A 16,296-nucleotide genomic window follows, 5' to 3' on the forward strand; every position below is an offset into this window, starting at 1 on the left:
GCAGATCAACCATTCCCAGATGCTTTGCGCCTACTAGGACAGGAGATGTGATCTTGTAACGCCCTGCTTGGTGATGTAGTGCATCGTGGTCGTATTGTCCTTGTGGATGAGCACAGTGCACTTTATTATTCTTGAAAAGAAAGCCTGGAAGGCTATGTGCACTGCCTTGAGCAGATTCATATGGAAATGGCGATGAGACATTTGCCACCTGTCGCTAACCTGCAGGTCTAGAAGGTACACTCCCCATCTGTCTAGGAAAGCATCGGTGGTAATGACTTGTGGAGAAGACAGACTTAGTAAAGAAAGGCCGACTGACAGATTGGCTTGTCGCGTCCGCCAGGAAGGGCTTTGGCCATGGACAAAGTGACTTTGGTGAGGTTATCGAAAAACTCTGTTGCCTGTACCCATTGTCTGTCGAGTTCTTCCTGGAGCCAACACACCTGTAGACAGACTGGAACTAGGGGGATGCATGATGACATCATCCCTAGTAGGGACTTGTAGGAGGGAATTAAAAGAGACCTTTTTCTTTGTACCAATTTTGCTTAAGACATTGGCTTGAATTTGCCTGCCTGATGTGGGGTATGCCTTGCCGAGTAGTACTGGGCACTACTCCCAAGAACTTTGTTTCTTGATGGGTAGCGAACTGACTTTTACGGATTCAGTGTGAGGCCCAGCTCTGTAAATAGGGTTGTGCAAACAGCTGTCAATCTCTGTCCAGCGTGATTAGAAAGTGCCTTGACTAATGAACCGCCTTAATATGGGAAAATCTGGTGCTTGTGTTTCCTCAAGAAGGATGCCACGGTGTTGTACACTTTGTGAATATTCGAGAGGCAGACTTCAGGCCAAAAAGAAGAACCCTGAACTGGTAATGGCTGCCGGCTACTTTGAATCTTAGAAATTTCCTGTGCTATGGGTGGATGTGAAAATATGCATCATGGAAGTCTAGGGTTGACATATAATCTCTTTTGTTTAGGAGTAGCAGAACATCCTGCAATGTTACCATGCAGAATGACAGTTTTTTGAGATAGGTGTTGAGACTTCTCAGGTTTAGAATTAGATGCCACTCCTTCAACTTCTTGCGGATCAAGAAGAAACAGGAATAGAATCCCTTTTCTTGTTGTGATGCAGGAACTCTTTCTATCACTCCTTTCTTGAATATGGTTTTGACCTCCAACTTGAGAAGATGTAGAAGTTTCAGAATGGAGGTTGGAGGTGAGGATGGTGGTAGGGGTCTGGATGAATACTAATGTATGCCAAACTGAATAAGGTTTAAGACCAATTGGTCTGTTATGTCTTGCCAGCATTGAATACAGTTGTATATTCTTCCTCCTATTCTCAATCAAAAACAGGGGGGACAAGTGAATTCGGCTGGTCTGAACCACTCTATTCCTGAAACTCTCAACCAAACTTTTAGCCGTAAGCGGCATATATTATTCACCACTGCGGCATTATTGTTTGAGCGCCATCATCATTGGGTTTCGCACCTAGGTACTCGTTTCCCTAGATGAGTACCTCCTCCTCTCGAGGGAAAGTACCGGTGGGATCCATCAAATAAAGTCTAAAAATACCTCCTGTATCCTCAAAGAAATTACTGAACCAGCAGACTTAACTCACCCCTCCCCCGAGAATATAATGATACATAGAAGAAAAGTTTTATTCCAAGCTCCCCCCCCCCCCTTTTGATTTGAATATTCTTCCTCCTAGCCTGAAAGGAGGAAAAAAGGAGAGTAGTTGCAGTCTGTAAGCGGTCATTGACATTGGTCAGTGCCCTTTCCCTGGCATCCCTCTCTTCCTCTTGGTGCTAGTCAATTGTAGGCTGTTTGTGGTCGTTGCCGTTGTGAGTACTGAGGTAAAAACTGCTGAGAGGCAGATGAATATGAGGGGTAACAACATAGTTAGTAACCTCCTCTGTAGGAGGGAAGTTCCCTTCCCCTGGCGCCTCTAAAAGGCAATTTACGATATTGAAGTGTGCCCAGTGATTTAGCACGATCAGTGTCTGTTTTATGGTTTGTGGAGCTTCGTCAATATGATTGCCGAAAAGGGCTTCACCCTCGAAGAGCAGATCCAAGATCTTGTTTTGGACCTCCCGCCTAAAAGAGGTAGCTTTGAGTGAGCCCTGCTTCTTTAACACAGTAGCTCCTGCAAGTTGTCTGAATGCCGTAGTGGCAATGTCAATGGCTCAATCCATCACCTTCGATGATGTGCGCTTTTCTTCCCGTCAAAATGTTTGGGCCTCTGGAAGCTTGTCCAGATATATAGCAATATCGGACCACATTTGGAGATCATATCGTCTGAATACCACCAGGGAATTTGCAGCTTTAACCATAAGCACTGACATGAATCAAAAGTGCTTATCAATATTATCAAAGCGCCTACCCTCCTTGCCCAGAGGCACAGAAATTGGCACACAGGAATTCTTAGATCTGCGCTGGGCTGCCTGAGTAATAACTGGATCAGGCTTTGGGTGACCAGTGAAACATGCATCCTATTAAGCCTTGAAATATTTATCCAAGCGCAGTACAACTGCAGTCACCGTGGCCGGATTCTTAATTACTTATAAGCCCTCATCCCATATGCAGATCACATTGGGCATAGCTCTCACTTCCGAAAGGGCTTCTTGAAATCATAAAGAAAGCAGTCCACTGGTGTGGTGGGCATGGGCAGGGTGCACTTTTCTGCTGCTGTTTGTAGTAGGTTATGGAATCCCCCAATGTCTTTGGGTGGGGAATCCACAGGAGTTGGCTACGGAAATGATAATGTAAGTAATAGATAATGAAGGTCCAGTACCCAATCTCCTAAAACAATCACTAAAACAAGAAGGTACTGTTATTGTAGGAGAATGAAAGGGAAGAGGCTAGGTTGGAGAATCCCCAGGGATTCTAGTGATTATTTCTTATTGCCCTCACACATCCAAATGGATGCCATGCCTCATCATAGGTCATGCTCCTCGTCGGGCCGGTGCTGTAATGCCCTACAGGTCCCGCGAGACGGCTCGTCACTGAGATCTTTCTAGTTTTTAGTCATAATGATGCAGGTATGGAATGTGTAGGGTGGAGTAGGTGTAGAACAAATTAAAACAGTCTAAGGGATAGCAAACGGTTTCTTCATTCCTTCTACCACAGGAACAATACCTTCTTAATTTAGTAGGTAATAGATAATCTTTCCATTCCTTGTGCGGGTTGCGGAGCTTCCCCTCGTCTCATCGGAAGTTGCTAGGTCCTGCAGGAGAGCTGTTTATGGAGTATGTCTTACCGACATAGGCAGTAACAAATGACTAATCTGTGGAGTAGATGCTGCCCTGATGGAGATCCTACAGGAGAGGAAGTTTGCACAGTATTGGATGAGGCTGGCGGAAAACGCTCTTACCGACGTAGGCAGTAACAAAGGTTCAATCTGTGGAGTAGATGGATACCCAGGTGGAGATCTTATAGGTGAGGAAGTTTGCACAGTAGTAAATGATGCTGGCGGAAAACGCTTTCTGTAATCTAAGAGCATGAATTGCAGGTCTGCAGCTAATGAGGAAGGCAGACACACCATTTCCTCTTGGTATTGTTGGTTGTATTGATCTTGAGGGGACCTTCTAGGGGATTACCAAACTGTTTCCTCCTTTCCTTCTACTACAGGAACAATACCTTCTTGATTTCGTAGATGAGATAAGCATTTCATTCCTAGTGCGGGTTGCGGAGCTCCCACTCTTCTCTAATGTCATCGGAAGTTCCTGGGTCCTGCAGGAGATCTGTTTGTGGAGTATGTCTTACCGGCGTAGGCAGTAACAAAGGTTCAATCTGTGGAGTAGATGGATACCCAGATGGAGATCTTATAGGTGAGGAAGTGTACACAGTAGTAGATGATGCTGGCGGAAATTGCTTTCTGTAATCAGAGCATGAATTGCAGGTCTCCAACTAATGAGGAAGGCAGACACACTGTTTCCTCTTGGTATCAAGGGGAGTAATGTCCTTGCTCCTCATACCTCATATCACCCTCTTTGTACTCGTTGTCCTGGCACTTAACATGAAGCTCGGATGGCTTTGCCCAACCCCTAAAGGCCCTTCCTTATCCAAATCTTCTTCATCCAATAGGTGGGATGGCAGCAGTGGCAACACCTTGCTTGGAAAGGTATGTGCAGGAGTTAAATATCTTATATGGTTTTGTTTTTAAATTTTTCCTCTCGTCACATCAATGATGTAAAAAATGTACTGTCTTATGTTGACCAGAAAGATGTCGTCGACAGTGGCAACATCGTCCTTGATTGAGGAACTGTGTTCACCGTCGTCGACAAGGTCAAAGTAATCTTCAGCGTCAGTGGTCTATGTGTACGATCTGTCAACGAGGATGTAGTCGTTGTTAAAGACAATGACATAGTCGGTGTGGATATGGTACTCGTGGTAAAGGTCTTAGACGCCACCCTGAATGTCTTCTTTGTCAACAGTGCTGATGACGAGATTTGACGGAAGTAGATGGTGAAGATGGCTGTTACTTGAAGGAGTGAGAGAATTTAGGAGGTGGTGTGGGCGGTTCAGACACAGCGTTTTCAGGCTTTTTTGAGGAGTCTGATAGTTCTCTTTTTTCTTTTCCCCTAGAAGAAACCTCACCTCTCTGAGGAGATTTTGAAGTACTGCACCCTCTGTAAGACCCATGAGGGTCTTTCTTTAGGCTTTTTTAGTCTGCCTCAGAGAAGAGTGAGAATGATATGATAACTCCCTCTTCTGTAATCTTCTTGAGGAGCATGAAGCCCTGTCATCATCAGACCAGGCTCCTTCCTGGTTTTAAGTTTTTGGAGCCATATTAGCAGCTGTCCTTCAGAGTTTATGTAGAAAAGGTAGGACATACCTTACATTCTTTGGCCTTATGTGCTGGATAAGTGCAATATTTACAGTCTTCCTGAGGATCATCCGAATTATGCTTTTTCTTACAGCAGGTTGAACAGGCCCTGAAAAGACACTTCTTTTTTTATCTAACATGATGGAGCCAGAGTTGAAGTCAAGAAATACAGACAAACTCATATTATGGATAAATCTGTATACCTCTGAGGTAATAAGGTTTGGAATTTCTTGGAATAGTTCAGAACAGGTATAACTGAGCAGAGCCCAGTGGAGACTCCCTAGCATGACGTGTGGTATGCAATCCGAGGGACTGGAGCTACTCACAGGAGTGTTCTAGAGGCCAGGGCATTCTGATTGGTCCAAACCTAAGTTTGGTCTCTTTTTAAAAAAGGACTCGGAAACGTTACAAAACTGAAGGACCTAGGGTCTTTCTAATCTAGGTTTAACATTGCATTTCTATTATAAGGTACCGTGGGGCTCATATCGACGATGGGGAATGATTCAAGCATGTGAATCTATGAAAGCTTCAATATTGGAGTAAATAAGAAGGTGCTATTGAATGGGGCCAGAACAGCATAAAACTTGAGGAACATAAAAGTGAAATGGTGCGTACACATTTACTAAGATCATTTGAGATGGGCAAAGAATGTGTTTTTACAGGTGATGCAAGTAACTGCAGTCTTTAGGCAGTGTAATTACAACACAATAGAGGGAGCAGGAGGGTTGAATTGTATGCTTCCAGAACACTGAAAGAGTCAGAACAATTATCCAGTTGTAGAAAGAGAGCTCCTGGCATGCACTTGGGCTACCAACATCTTCAGACTACGTTTATGGGGTATGCAAATTGTTCTCAGGACAGAAAACAAACAAATCTGAGTATATTATCACTTGGTGGCAGGACATTATGTGTAGCTCAGTCAGCAAATTTAGCTGTTAAGCTTGAAGTCATAACAATTTCATGTTGAATATGTCCAGGGCAGGGTTAACGTTCATTCTGATTGCATGTAGCGTTTGCCATTTGAGTGGCTTGCAGGCTTTCACGGTAGAAGAAGCCATGTAGGAGACTATGCATTGATGTTCTGGGCCCTTTCAGTGCGACTCCAAAGACAATTCTATGCCCTTGTGTATTATTTCACAATGTGGCAGTATGGATAAGTTACTTACCTGTAATCCTAGTTCTCTTCTAGGGGTATCCTCATCAAAGTCATAAGCACTGAATATTCCCGCCCATGTGCGGGACCCCGGAAACAATATAAAAATATATATGTAAAAAACACATATATCTCGCTCCACATATATGTATGTACATATATTATTTTTCTCACAACAATGCAGCTCCATAACTGAGGGTAAAAACAATGTGAACACATATACATGCACTGCAATTATTTAGGAAGCAAAGGCAAAGAAAACACATTAGGTCAAACAATCTTTGAACTTTGTGTTTTAATGAGTAAACCACTCATAAATCCTGAAAATTGCTTGTAAATAGACATTGTTAGCCCTCAGGCTGCATTGTAAAAACAATAGCATAGAAAATGAAACCATTTTCAACAAAAACTGGCACCGTGCCTTTAAGGCAGCCATGACCCCAGGCTTCCCATCATGCCTCAGGGGTGACAGTTAGGTCAGTTGTTCTTTGCATAACCCTGAAGACAGGGCTCAACCACAAGATTGAAAACAGTACCAAATCTCATTTACCTGGGGAGGCGGGTGCGTTGCTTATGACTTTGATGAGGATACCCCTGGAAGAGAACTAGGATTACAGGTAAGTAACTTATCCTTCTCTTCCAGGGGATCCTCGTCAATAGTCATAAGCACTGAATAGAATAGCAAGCCCATCAACCACCTGCAGGTAAATGAGAAGTACATGACCCAACCAAATCATAACAGCCAAATCCTCAGCTGTTAAACAGATTCCTCAGGGAGGCCTGACCCACCTGGGTATCTGCTCTTGTGTCAGAATCTAGACAGTAATGTCTAGTAAATGTATGGACAGACCTCCAGGTCGCCGCTTTACAAATCTCAGACATGGGCACATCATGCAGGTAAGCCGCCGTGGCTGCTCTACCTCTAGTGGAATGCGCCTTAGGAGTACCCCCCCAGAGGCTTCTGCGCCAATTGGTAAGCAAGCTTGATACAAGAAACGATCCACCTGGAGATAGAACGTTTCGACGCTGCATGACCAGTTCTGATCGATCCGTAGTTAACAAACAATTGATCAGAATGTCGAATAGACTTGGACCTGTCCAGATAGAACTTTAAAACCCTTTTCAGGTCCAAAGAGTGTAACGCCCTCTCAGCTGGAGTAGAGGGATTAGGAAAGAAAGTGGGTAAAGAGATAGACTGATTGACATGAAAATCTGACACCACTTTCGGCAGGAAAGAAGGGTGCGTTCTGAGCACCACTCTGTTTAAATGAAACACTGTATACGGTTCTTTAGTACAGAGGGCCTGAATTTCGCTCACCTTACGGGCTGACGTAATCGCTACCAAAAAAGCCGCTTTCCAGGAAATATGCTGTAAAGTAGCTTTATGAATGGGCTCAAAAGGAGGGCCCATCAATTTTGATAGTACTAGGTTCAGCTCCCAGGGCGGAGAAGGAGGCCGTACAGGAGGGTACACCTTTTTCAGACCTTGCATGAAATCATTTACTGCTGGAAGCTGAAAAAAAGAAGTCTGTGAAGGTGATCGCCTATAAGCTGTTATAGCGGCTAAATGCACCTTAATGGAGTTAAACTTCAAACCTGCTTTAGTCAGGTACAACAAGTATGGGAGAACTGCTTCTTCCTGACTCTTTACCGGATTGTGACCATTCTGCATGCACCACATATAGAATCTCTTCCACTTGCATGCATAAGAATGTCTTGTGGAAGGCCGTCGTGCTTCTTTCAGAATGGACATGCAGTCCTGTGGCAGTCCTAGATGGCCGTACTGAATGACCTCAGGAGCCATGCTGCCAAGTTCAGTGACGGAAGGTTGGGATGGTGAATCCTCCCGTTCATCTTCGATAACAGGTCCTGCCTGCATGGAAGCCTCTTGTGAGGAGACACAGACAGGTGAAGTAGGTCCGTGTACCGCCATTGTCTCGGCCAGTCGGGGGCAATCAGGATCATTGTTGTGCACGAGTGGTTCAGCTTGCTCACCACCTTCGGGATCAGCGGAAGGGGTGGAAAGGCGTACACAAACTGCCCTGACCAGTCGATTAAAAGAGCATTCCCTCTCGTTCCTGGTCGATAGAACCTGGAGGCGAAGCTTGGGCATTTGGTGTTAACGTCGTCCGCGAAGAGATCTATGGAAGGACGACCCCATGACTGGAAAATGTCGTCTAGCACTTCGTCGTTGAGAACACAGTCTTCTTTGTCTTCGAAGTGCCGACTTAGTGCGCCCGCCCTCACGTTCTGCTCTCCTGGGAGGTGGACTGCCTGAACAGACAACCTGAACAGACAACTTGCGAGCCAGAAGCCAATGCCAGATGCGCTGAGCTTCCAGAGACAGAGTCCTTGAGCGTGTTCCTCCCTGCTTGTTCAAATAGTACATCGTGGTGGTGTTGTCCGTCTGTACTAGAACCATTTTCTCCTGAAGCGAGGGAAGGAACGCTTTGAGAGCCAGGTGAACCGCTCTCAATTCCAGCAAGTTGATGTGATAAGTGCTTTCTTTGGAAGACCACAGACCCTGCACTTGTAGAGGACCCATGTGCGCCCCCCATCCTTGTAACGATGCGTCTGTGATGATCGTTTGTGTAGGAGGAGGTTGATGGAAGAGAACTCCCACCTGCATGTTCTGTCTCTTCGTCCACCACTGGAGGGAAGATTGAGCTACCTCCGACAAAGTAATCCGATCGTCCCATCGATCTGAGTGTTGGTCCCATTTGTCCTCCAGATCCTGCTGAAGAGGACGCATCCGAAGTCTGGCATTCGGTACTAGGAAGATGCAGGAAGCCATCGACCCCAAGAGTGAGGCTATCTTCCGCACTTTCTGAGACCTGTGGAGAAGAATTTGCTGGCACTTGAGCGCTATCGAAAACTGTCTCTCCTCCGAAGGAAACACTTTTCCTACTTCGGAGTCTAGCAGAGCTCCTAGGAAGTGGATCTTCTGAGTGGGCTGAGAGACAGACTTGCTGTAGTTGACATGCAGTCCTAGACGCTGACAAAGTTCTATGCATGTCTGGAATTGATTCCTTACATTGCCTGGAGTTGGACCTTTCAACAGCCAATCGTCTAAGTATGGGTATACGAAGACTCCCCTGCGGCGTAGAGCTGCCGCCACCACTGCGACACACTTCGTGAACACCCTGGGGGCCGACTTCAACCCAAACGGAAGGACTTTGAACTGGTAGTGGGAGGTCCCCACCCGGAATCGAAGGAATCTCCTGTGATCAGGCCGTATTGGTATATGGAAGTACGCATCTTGAAGGTCCATCGAACACATCCAATCCCCCTTCCTGAGATGTGGATATATTTGGTGAAGCGCCAACATGCGAAACTTTTCTTTTCGTACATGCAGATTGAGTGTTCTTAAGTCCAGAATGGGCCTGTATTCTTCCTTTTGGCCCTTTTTTCTGACCAGAAAATACCTCGAGTACACTCCTTTCCCCCTTTGGGACACAGGAACTCTCTCGATGGCTTCTTTTTCGAGGAGTGTCGGTACTTCCTTCTTTAACCTTTGTAGCTGGTGGCTTGATGTTGACATCGGGGAAACGGGTGGAGGTAGACGATGGAAACGAAGACAGTACCCATTCTGCAGCGTAGACAACATCCATTGATCTTTTGTAATGGCCTGCCACTTTGTCCTGTGATGCGCAATGCTTCCCCCCCACTGGAGTGGGTAACAGCGCTGGGGGAAGTGAAGACTCATTGCTTCTGCTGAGATTTATTGAAGTTGTTGCCTTGGCGTTGATTTCCATTTTCTTTGGAATTGCCCTTGCCTTTGTATTGTGACTTTTGTTGGCCCTGCTGGTTCTGGCCTTTCTGCCAGTGAGGGGTTTGAACCCTCTGCTTCGAAGAACCCTTGTTGTTCAAACGGAACTTCTTCCGGAATTCCTTTTTCTTCTCAAGCCCCACGGCTTTGAGGGTGTCTCACTCGGTCTTCATCCGTTGCATCTCCTCATCAGCACTCGCTCCAAAAAGAGACGTGCCTGAAAAAGGAAGGTTTAGGATTCTGGCTTGAGCCTCTGGTTTCAATGCTGTGAGGCGTAACCACGAGGATCTCCTTGCTGTGATTCCATGCACATAGCCATGCGCAGCCAGCGTTGCCCCATCTGCCGCCGCTCCTATAATCTGATTGGAGACTTGACCGCCCTCCATCAGAACCTCCTCAAAGTCCTTTCTATCTTCCTGAGGAAGTTTTGCAGAAAACCTCTGAAGTGAGTCCCACAGAGCTCTCTATCATACCTGCCGAGCAGCGCTTTCGCATTGGAGACTTTGAGGAAAGAGGCTGAGGTGTTACAAACTCTTCTCCCCCATGAGTCCTGCACCTTGCTATCCTTATCCGGAGGTACCGTGGATGAGGAAGCTACCGCATTGGATTTTCTAGCCGCCGCAATGATTACTGAATCTGGCGGGGGATCAGCTTTGAGAAACAGAGGATCCTCCTCCGGAGGACGATACTTCTTGAGAATCCTCGCGGGAACGGACTTCACCGTTGCCGGAGTGAGGAAGACTTCATTCACTGGTTCCATTATACCCGGGACCAAAGGCAACAACGGTTTGGGTGCCGTTCTGTGTTGCAGGGTTTCAAATATGACAGTCGTCTTGTTTTGCGGAGCGGTCATCGGTACTCCCAGCTTCAGGGCTCCCCTGCCCAAGATATCTTGGAACGAGAAAATATCTTCAGTTGGAGATATCCTCGAGCGTGGACTGCTTGTTAGGGTCGGAGAGTACGCTCTGAGATCGGGTTCTCGAAGAACTTGAAGAGCTACGTGTCCTCCTGGACCTAGATCTTCTGCTTGAACGCGTTCTAGAACGAGATCGCTCTCTGTGACGAGAAGTTTTTCTCTTACTTGAGTGCCTAGAACGAGACCGTTCCCTGCGGGGAAGAGGTTGGTCTCGATACCGTCTTAGCCGATCTGCCGTCTCCTTGTCCTTTGCCCAGTGGTGAAGAGGTCTATTCCACCTTGGGGAAAGATGAATGGTAGGAGATTTGTGGATGGGATCCTTCACTGGTGAACGTGACCGTGGAGGTTGATCCGTTTGATCCTGTTAAGATCTGGCAGGGGATTTGGACCTCTCCCTATCCGATGCGTAGCTTTGTACATCCGAGTATCTGCCACTCCGAGATGATGAGGAGGATGAGGAAAGACTCACAAGAGATCTAGAGGAAGACCTCGACCGAGATCTCTCTTCTGCGATCCTCCTTCTCTTGGCAGGAGGATCCTGCACTGGAGATTGTTCCACCTCCGCAGCCGATGCTGAACCTGGAGAACCCAACTGCGGTCCTAGGACGTGAGCCTGGCCCAATGAGTCACTTTCCTTGTCCTGAATCACCTGTTTCAAAGGTGACCTCTCCTTTGATCTTGCAGGAGTAGTGTTCTCTGGCTGCGAAGCGCTCCGTTCCCTGGATCTTTGCTGATCCATCGACGGTGGTCGTACCGACGCCGAGCGCCGAGCAGGTACACGCTCTCTCGACGTCGACCGTGATTTTTCCAACGTCGACCTCGGATGGCGATGACTGTCCTTCGACGTGGAGCATCTCGCCGTTGAAGGTTGTCTGCTCGACGTCGACGGAGGCTGTTTCGACGCCGATCGCCGTTGTTTTGTCGGCGACTGAGCGTGCCTCGAGTCCGAATGCCGCTTCGACGTCCGATGATGTGTCGACAGAGGCTCCCTCGAAGTCGAACGACCATGGCTAGTCGTCGACGGAGGATGACTCAACGTCGAACGCCGATGGCCCGGCGTCAACGGAGAATGCCTCGACGTCGTAGCATGACGATGCTTCTTTGACGTCAGGCGGCTCGCCGTCAAGCTCTTCTGCTTCGACGGTGACCTATCCCTCGACGCTGACTGTAACGGAGGTACCTTAGATGTAGACGCTGAAGACATCTTCTTCGTCGCCGTCGACTGCTTCTCCAACGCCGATCCCGACGTCGAATGTGAACCAGTCGGGGTTCTCTCGACATCGACCGCGCCTTCCGACTTTTTTGCTTCTTGGGAGATCTTCCTCTCTCAGAAAGCCCATAAACTCGAATTCTCTCACGGTCTTTAAGAGTCCTGGAAGTTAAAACCTGGCAGTGTTCACAGGTTTTAGAGGAATGAGATTCTGGTAGGCACAGGATACACACTGAATGAGTGTCAGTCTTGGCCATCTTCTTTCCACATGAAGGACATTTGTCAAAGAGAGAAGGCATCTTTGACAGGAAAAATACATTTTTTAAGCCTAAAAAAGGTTTAGGTAACACCCTATGTCTAAAAGACGTCGAGTGAAAGCAAAATTAGTAGATTTATAGGAATATTTTTTGACAGAAAGTCAAAAAGAAAGGAGCTGTTTCACCAGGGTCCTGACTGAAGGAGCCGGAAAGAACAACTGACCTAACTGTCACCCCTGAGGCATGATGGGAAGCCTGGGGTCATGGCTGCCTTAAAGGCACAGTGCCAGTTTTTGTTGAAAATGGTTTCATTTTCTATGCTATTGTTTTTACAATGCAGCCTGAGGGCTAACAATGTCTATTTACAAACAATTTTCAGGATTTATGAGTGGTTTACTCATTAAAACACAAAGTTCAAAGATTGTTTGACCTAATGTGTTTTCTTCGCTTTTGCTTCCTAAATAATTGCAGTGCATGTATATGTGTTCACATTGTTTTTACCCTCAATTATGGAGCTGCATTGTTGTGAGAAAAATAATATATGTACATACATATATGTGGAGCGAGATATATGTGTTTTTTACATATATATTTTTATATTGTTTCCGGGGTCCCGCACATTGGCGGGAATATTCAGTGCTTATAACTATTGATGAGGATCCCCTGGAACAGAAGCTAGGATCACAGAGGAGGTAATATCAAGGGACGTGAATGAGTTCCTATTGGATATTTTTATAGGGAGAAACTGCCTCAAGTGTTGATTTCAGATAATGGGTCCCAATTCGTAAGCAAGGAGTTTGGGCAATATTTATCTAAGTGTGCCATTGCACATAGGAGATCTGCTATTACCCACCAAGCCAACTATCAGATTGAACGTTTAAACTGTGTTGTTAGGGAGCCTGTCCAATTGTCAGTAAAATGAGGTTTGTCTTGGTCGAAGGCACTTCAAACTACTTGGGTAACTAACACCAGATTCGATAACTGGGGAATCATCTTTTGAGCTGCTGAGAGGAAGGAATCCAGAGTCGAAGTTGGACCTGTGGCGGCCTAAGAAGTGTAGTAAAGTTAGTAATTGTAGTTAAGACATTGATTTTTGCAACAGTGAAGGAGCAAGGGGAGAGATACCAAGACAGTATGAAGCTGTACGTAAATCGTAAAGAGAAAATCCTACAGGCCATGCTTGCAAAGTCAGATGTGGGTTTTAATTAAATACCCTGCAGTCCTAAAGAAGGAATTGCATAGATGTTCTGATCCCCATTGGGCTATAGTGGCGTTCATAGTGAGGTTGTTAAGAGTTGAAAGAGAGAAGATTTAGAACGAAAGCAATCTTTCAGTATGATCTGACCTTGTTTACCCATGCCTAATACAATAATCTTTGAAATTCCATGTATTAAAATACGTAGTTCTATTTTTTTTTTAACCCCTTCGATGCGTGTGACAAGGTCAGCTCGTCATGGGCGTTACCTGCGCTGTGCGTGTGACGAGTTGACCTTGTCACGTAACGCGGGATTTTTAAAATCTCAGCGCTCAGCGGGAAAACCGCTAGCGCACATGCGGTTAATTCAGAAAAAAAGGTTCTTTTGAGCATTATCACAAGCACACTGAAATAACAGTTTTTCAGCAAAAGAAAGAGGAGTAATTTTAAGGAAATGCAAGTCATAGACAATTGCAGCTTATGCCAAAATCACTTATCAGTGCCTCGTCTATTTAAATAAAAAAGGAATGCCCAGGCTCACTCCACTTGCTGCAGTAGATTACCAAAATCGAGGAACTCTAAATGCACATAAATTTAGTATTATTTCAGGAGGGAATGTCAACAAAAATGATCATTTTCAAATCAGAATAAGGTATCCGAAATGAAGAAGTTTATATAACGTTATCCTTGCTGAATTTCACAATATAGGAGAAGTTGTACAAGATTACAAACCAACATCCCGGTAGTCACCCCATGGTACTCCTAACAGCACACCCAGAATTTGTAGACACAATAGAAATCATAAGTTACAGTCTTACCCAAGCTGTGTGTTCCCGTAGGTAGCATCCTTTGTATTCTATGCTGTTTGGGTGCTGTATTCTTTGCAGGAACCGGACTTCCTTAATAATGTCTTGCCATTTCTGTCGAGCAAAATAAAATTATTTAAATATATGACAAATATGACATTAGCTGCTAGCAAGACTTTTTAATAATGCACTTATTCACTAAAAAGCTGCAAGGCATAAACTCTGTTTATGAACACAACAAAATGGCTTCGATTTGATCGAAGCATTAAGAATTTCCAACTCAACAAGCTATGGCAAAGAAAACAGATCTAGGTTATGAATAAAAGTGCCATTGATGGGTTGAGGCACTCAATAAGTCATGAAACATGCACATTTAACCATCCACTGACTCATTCTTGATTTCACCCTCTAACATAACTGCAATTAAACACAAACTCAACAATGTACGCAAGCTAAATTTAATTAAAATAATCCAAGCAGAAAAAAGAAAACAAGTTGCAGTCTTGAAATTACAGACATGATTTCAATAATGAAACTAAGCAAAGTAGCAGTTGTCTGTTAAGAAGAGGTATTGTAACTAGTCTATCATCATTTTAAAATGACAGCATGGCAGCCACATTAAACCTTTCTGTGCATCAGACGACCGGGAGCTACCCGACATCAAGGAAGGCGTGTGCGTTGGACGGCTCCCGGCCATCCTAGCACCCACCCACGGGGAAGTGCTGAGGCTACGCCTCCCCTCCCCCCATGGACCGCCCTTCAAGCTGACCCCACCGGGGAAGGCAGGGGAAGCCCTCCCCCTGCCTCCCCCGCCTCCCTCCACGTCATCTAATGACAGGGCGCGAGACGCGCTGATGTCATTACAGGATTCTAGATGCGCTGGAAGCCATTTGCTTCCAGCGCGTCCTTTAAAAAGGAGGCACATTTCTCCTCTGGGTAGGGGGCAGATTTTACCATTTTCTAAAGCGGGCCCTCTAGACCACCAGGGATTTATTTGCGGGGAGTGACCCCTTAGGCAAGGGTCGCTCCCCTTTGGGGGCAAAGTTTGTAGCAGCCCCCCAGGGGGGAAGATCTCGCCATTTAACAAACAAAATCTGGCCCACTAGACCACCAGGGATTTATTTGTGGGAAGTGGCCCCTTAGGCAAGGGTCACTCCCCTTTGGGGGTAATGTTTTTGGCTGTGTCTGCCCCCCAAGCGGGCCAATCTTGCACTTTTTTTTTTCAATTGGGCCCACTAGGCCACCAGGGATTCTTTGTGGGGACTGGCCCCTGGGGCAAGGGTCACTCCCTTTGGGGGCAATGTCTTTGGCTGTGTCTGTCCCCCAGGGGGACTATCAAGCCCACTAGATCACCAGGAATTTGTTTATGGGGAGCGGCCCCTAGGGAAAGGGTCGCTACCCTTTGGAGAGCATTATTTTGGCCGTTTTTGCCCCCTATATGGTCACCAGGGATTTCTTTCTTTCTTTTTTTGATGTTGGAGTGGGGACGCTCCCCTTTGGGAATCATTATTTTGGCAGTTTCTGCCCCACTAGGCCACCAGGGATTTCTTTTTTTTGTTTTGTTTTTTTTTATGTTGGGGAGTGGCCCATTGGAAAAGGGTGGCTCCCCTTTATGGGAGGATGACTGTGGCCATTTCAGTCCTCTTTGGGTGGCAGATCAGCCGTATGTTTTTAGGCCCATCTTTCCCCAAGGGGGCAGAAGCCACTAGACACCAGGGTTTTTACATTTTGGGTGTTGGGGAGTGGCCTCTTGGGCAAGGGCTGCTCCCCATTTACAGGGGTGAATATTTTGGCTGTTTCTGCCCAGCTTCTGGGCAAATCAGCCTTATACTCTTAAGCCCACCTACCCCTTAACTTGGCTGCAGATTGTGTGTGGACTGCTTCATCATTTGCATATGTGATTGTAAGGTTTATTATTTTTCCTTTGTATTCTAGTGCAAAGCTTTTGATTCTTGTTTGCGGTAGCCAGAAACCGGTCCTTGGATGCTTGATTCCGGTCTAGGAAAGACATGGCTTGGTAGTTCGAGCTGGACTGTTCCCATGAGGCACAGGGTCAAGGCTGATTTGCATATAGCCATTGTCTGACCTAGGGTGGTGTGGAGTGCAAAAAAACTATGCATTTAGGCCCAGATCTTTGTACTGGGGTGAATGCAAGACATTGTTCTGCAT

The 16,296-nt window shown here is 46.1% G+C and overlaps 1 protein-coding gene across 2 annotated transcripts in view; it reads right to left on the minus strand.

Annotated features, from left to right (window-relative positions):
- Positions 1–16,296, minus strand: part of TAOK1 (TAO kinase 1) — a 1,246,355-nt gene that overhangs the window by 939,079 nt on the left and 290,980 nt on the right. For both annotated transcript variants that reach the window (XM_086955104.1, XM_086955103.1), the window contains exon 4: positions 14,140–14,241. In XM_086955104.1, coding sequence (XP_086811230.1) covers positions 14,140–14,241 — 102 coding nt within the window. The remainder of the gene's footprint in view (positions 1–14,139; positions 14,242–16,296) is intronic.

Source organism: Lissotriton vulgaris, chromosome 2_1, assembly GCF_964263255.1.
Source record: "Lissotriton vulgaris chromosome 2_1, aLisVul1.2, whole genome shotgun sequence".
In the NCBI taxonomy this organism is placed as follows: domain Eukaryota; kingdom Metazoa; phylum Chordata; class Amphibia; order Caudata; family Salamandridae; genus Lissotriton; species Lissotriton vulgaris.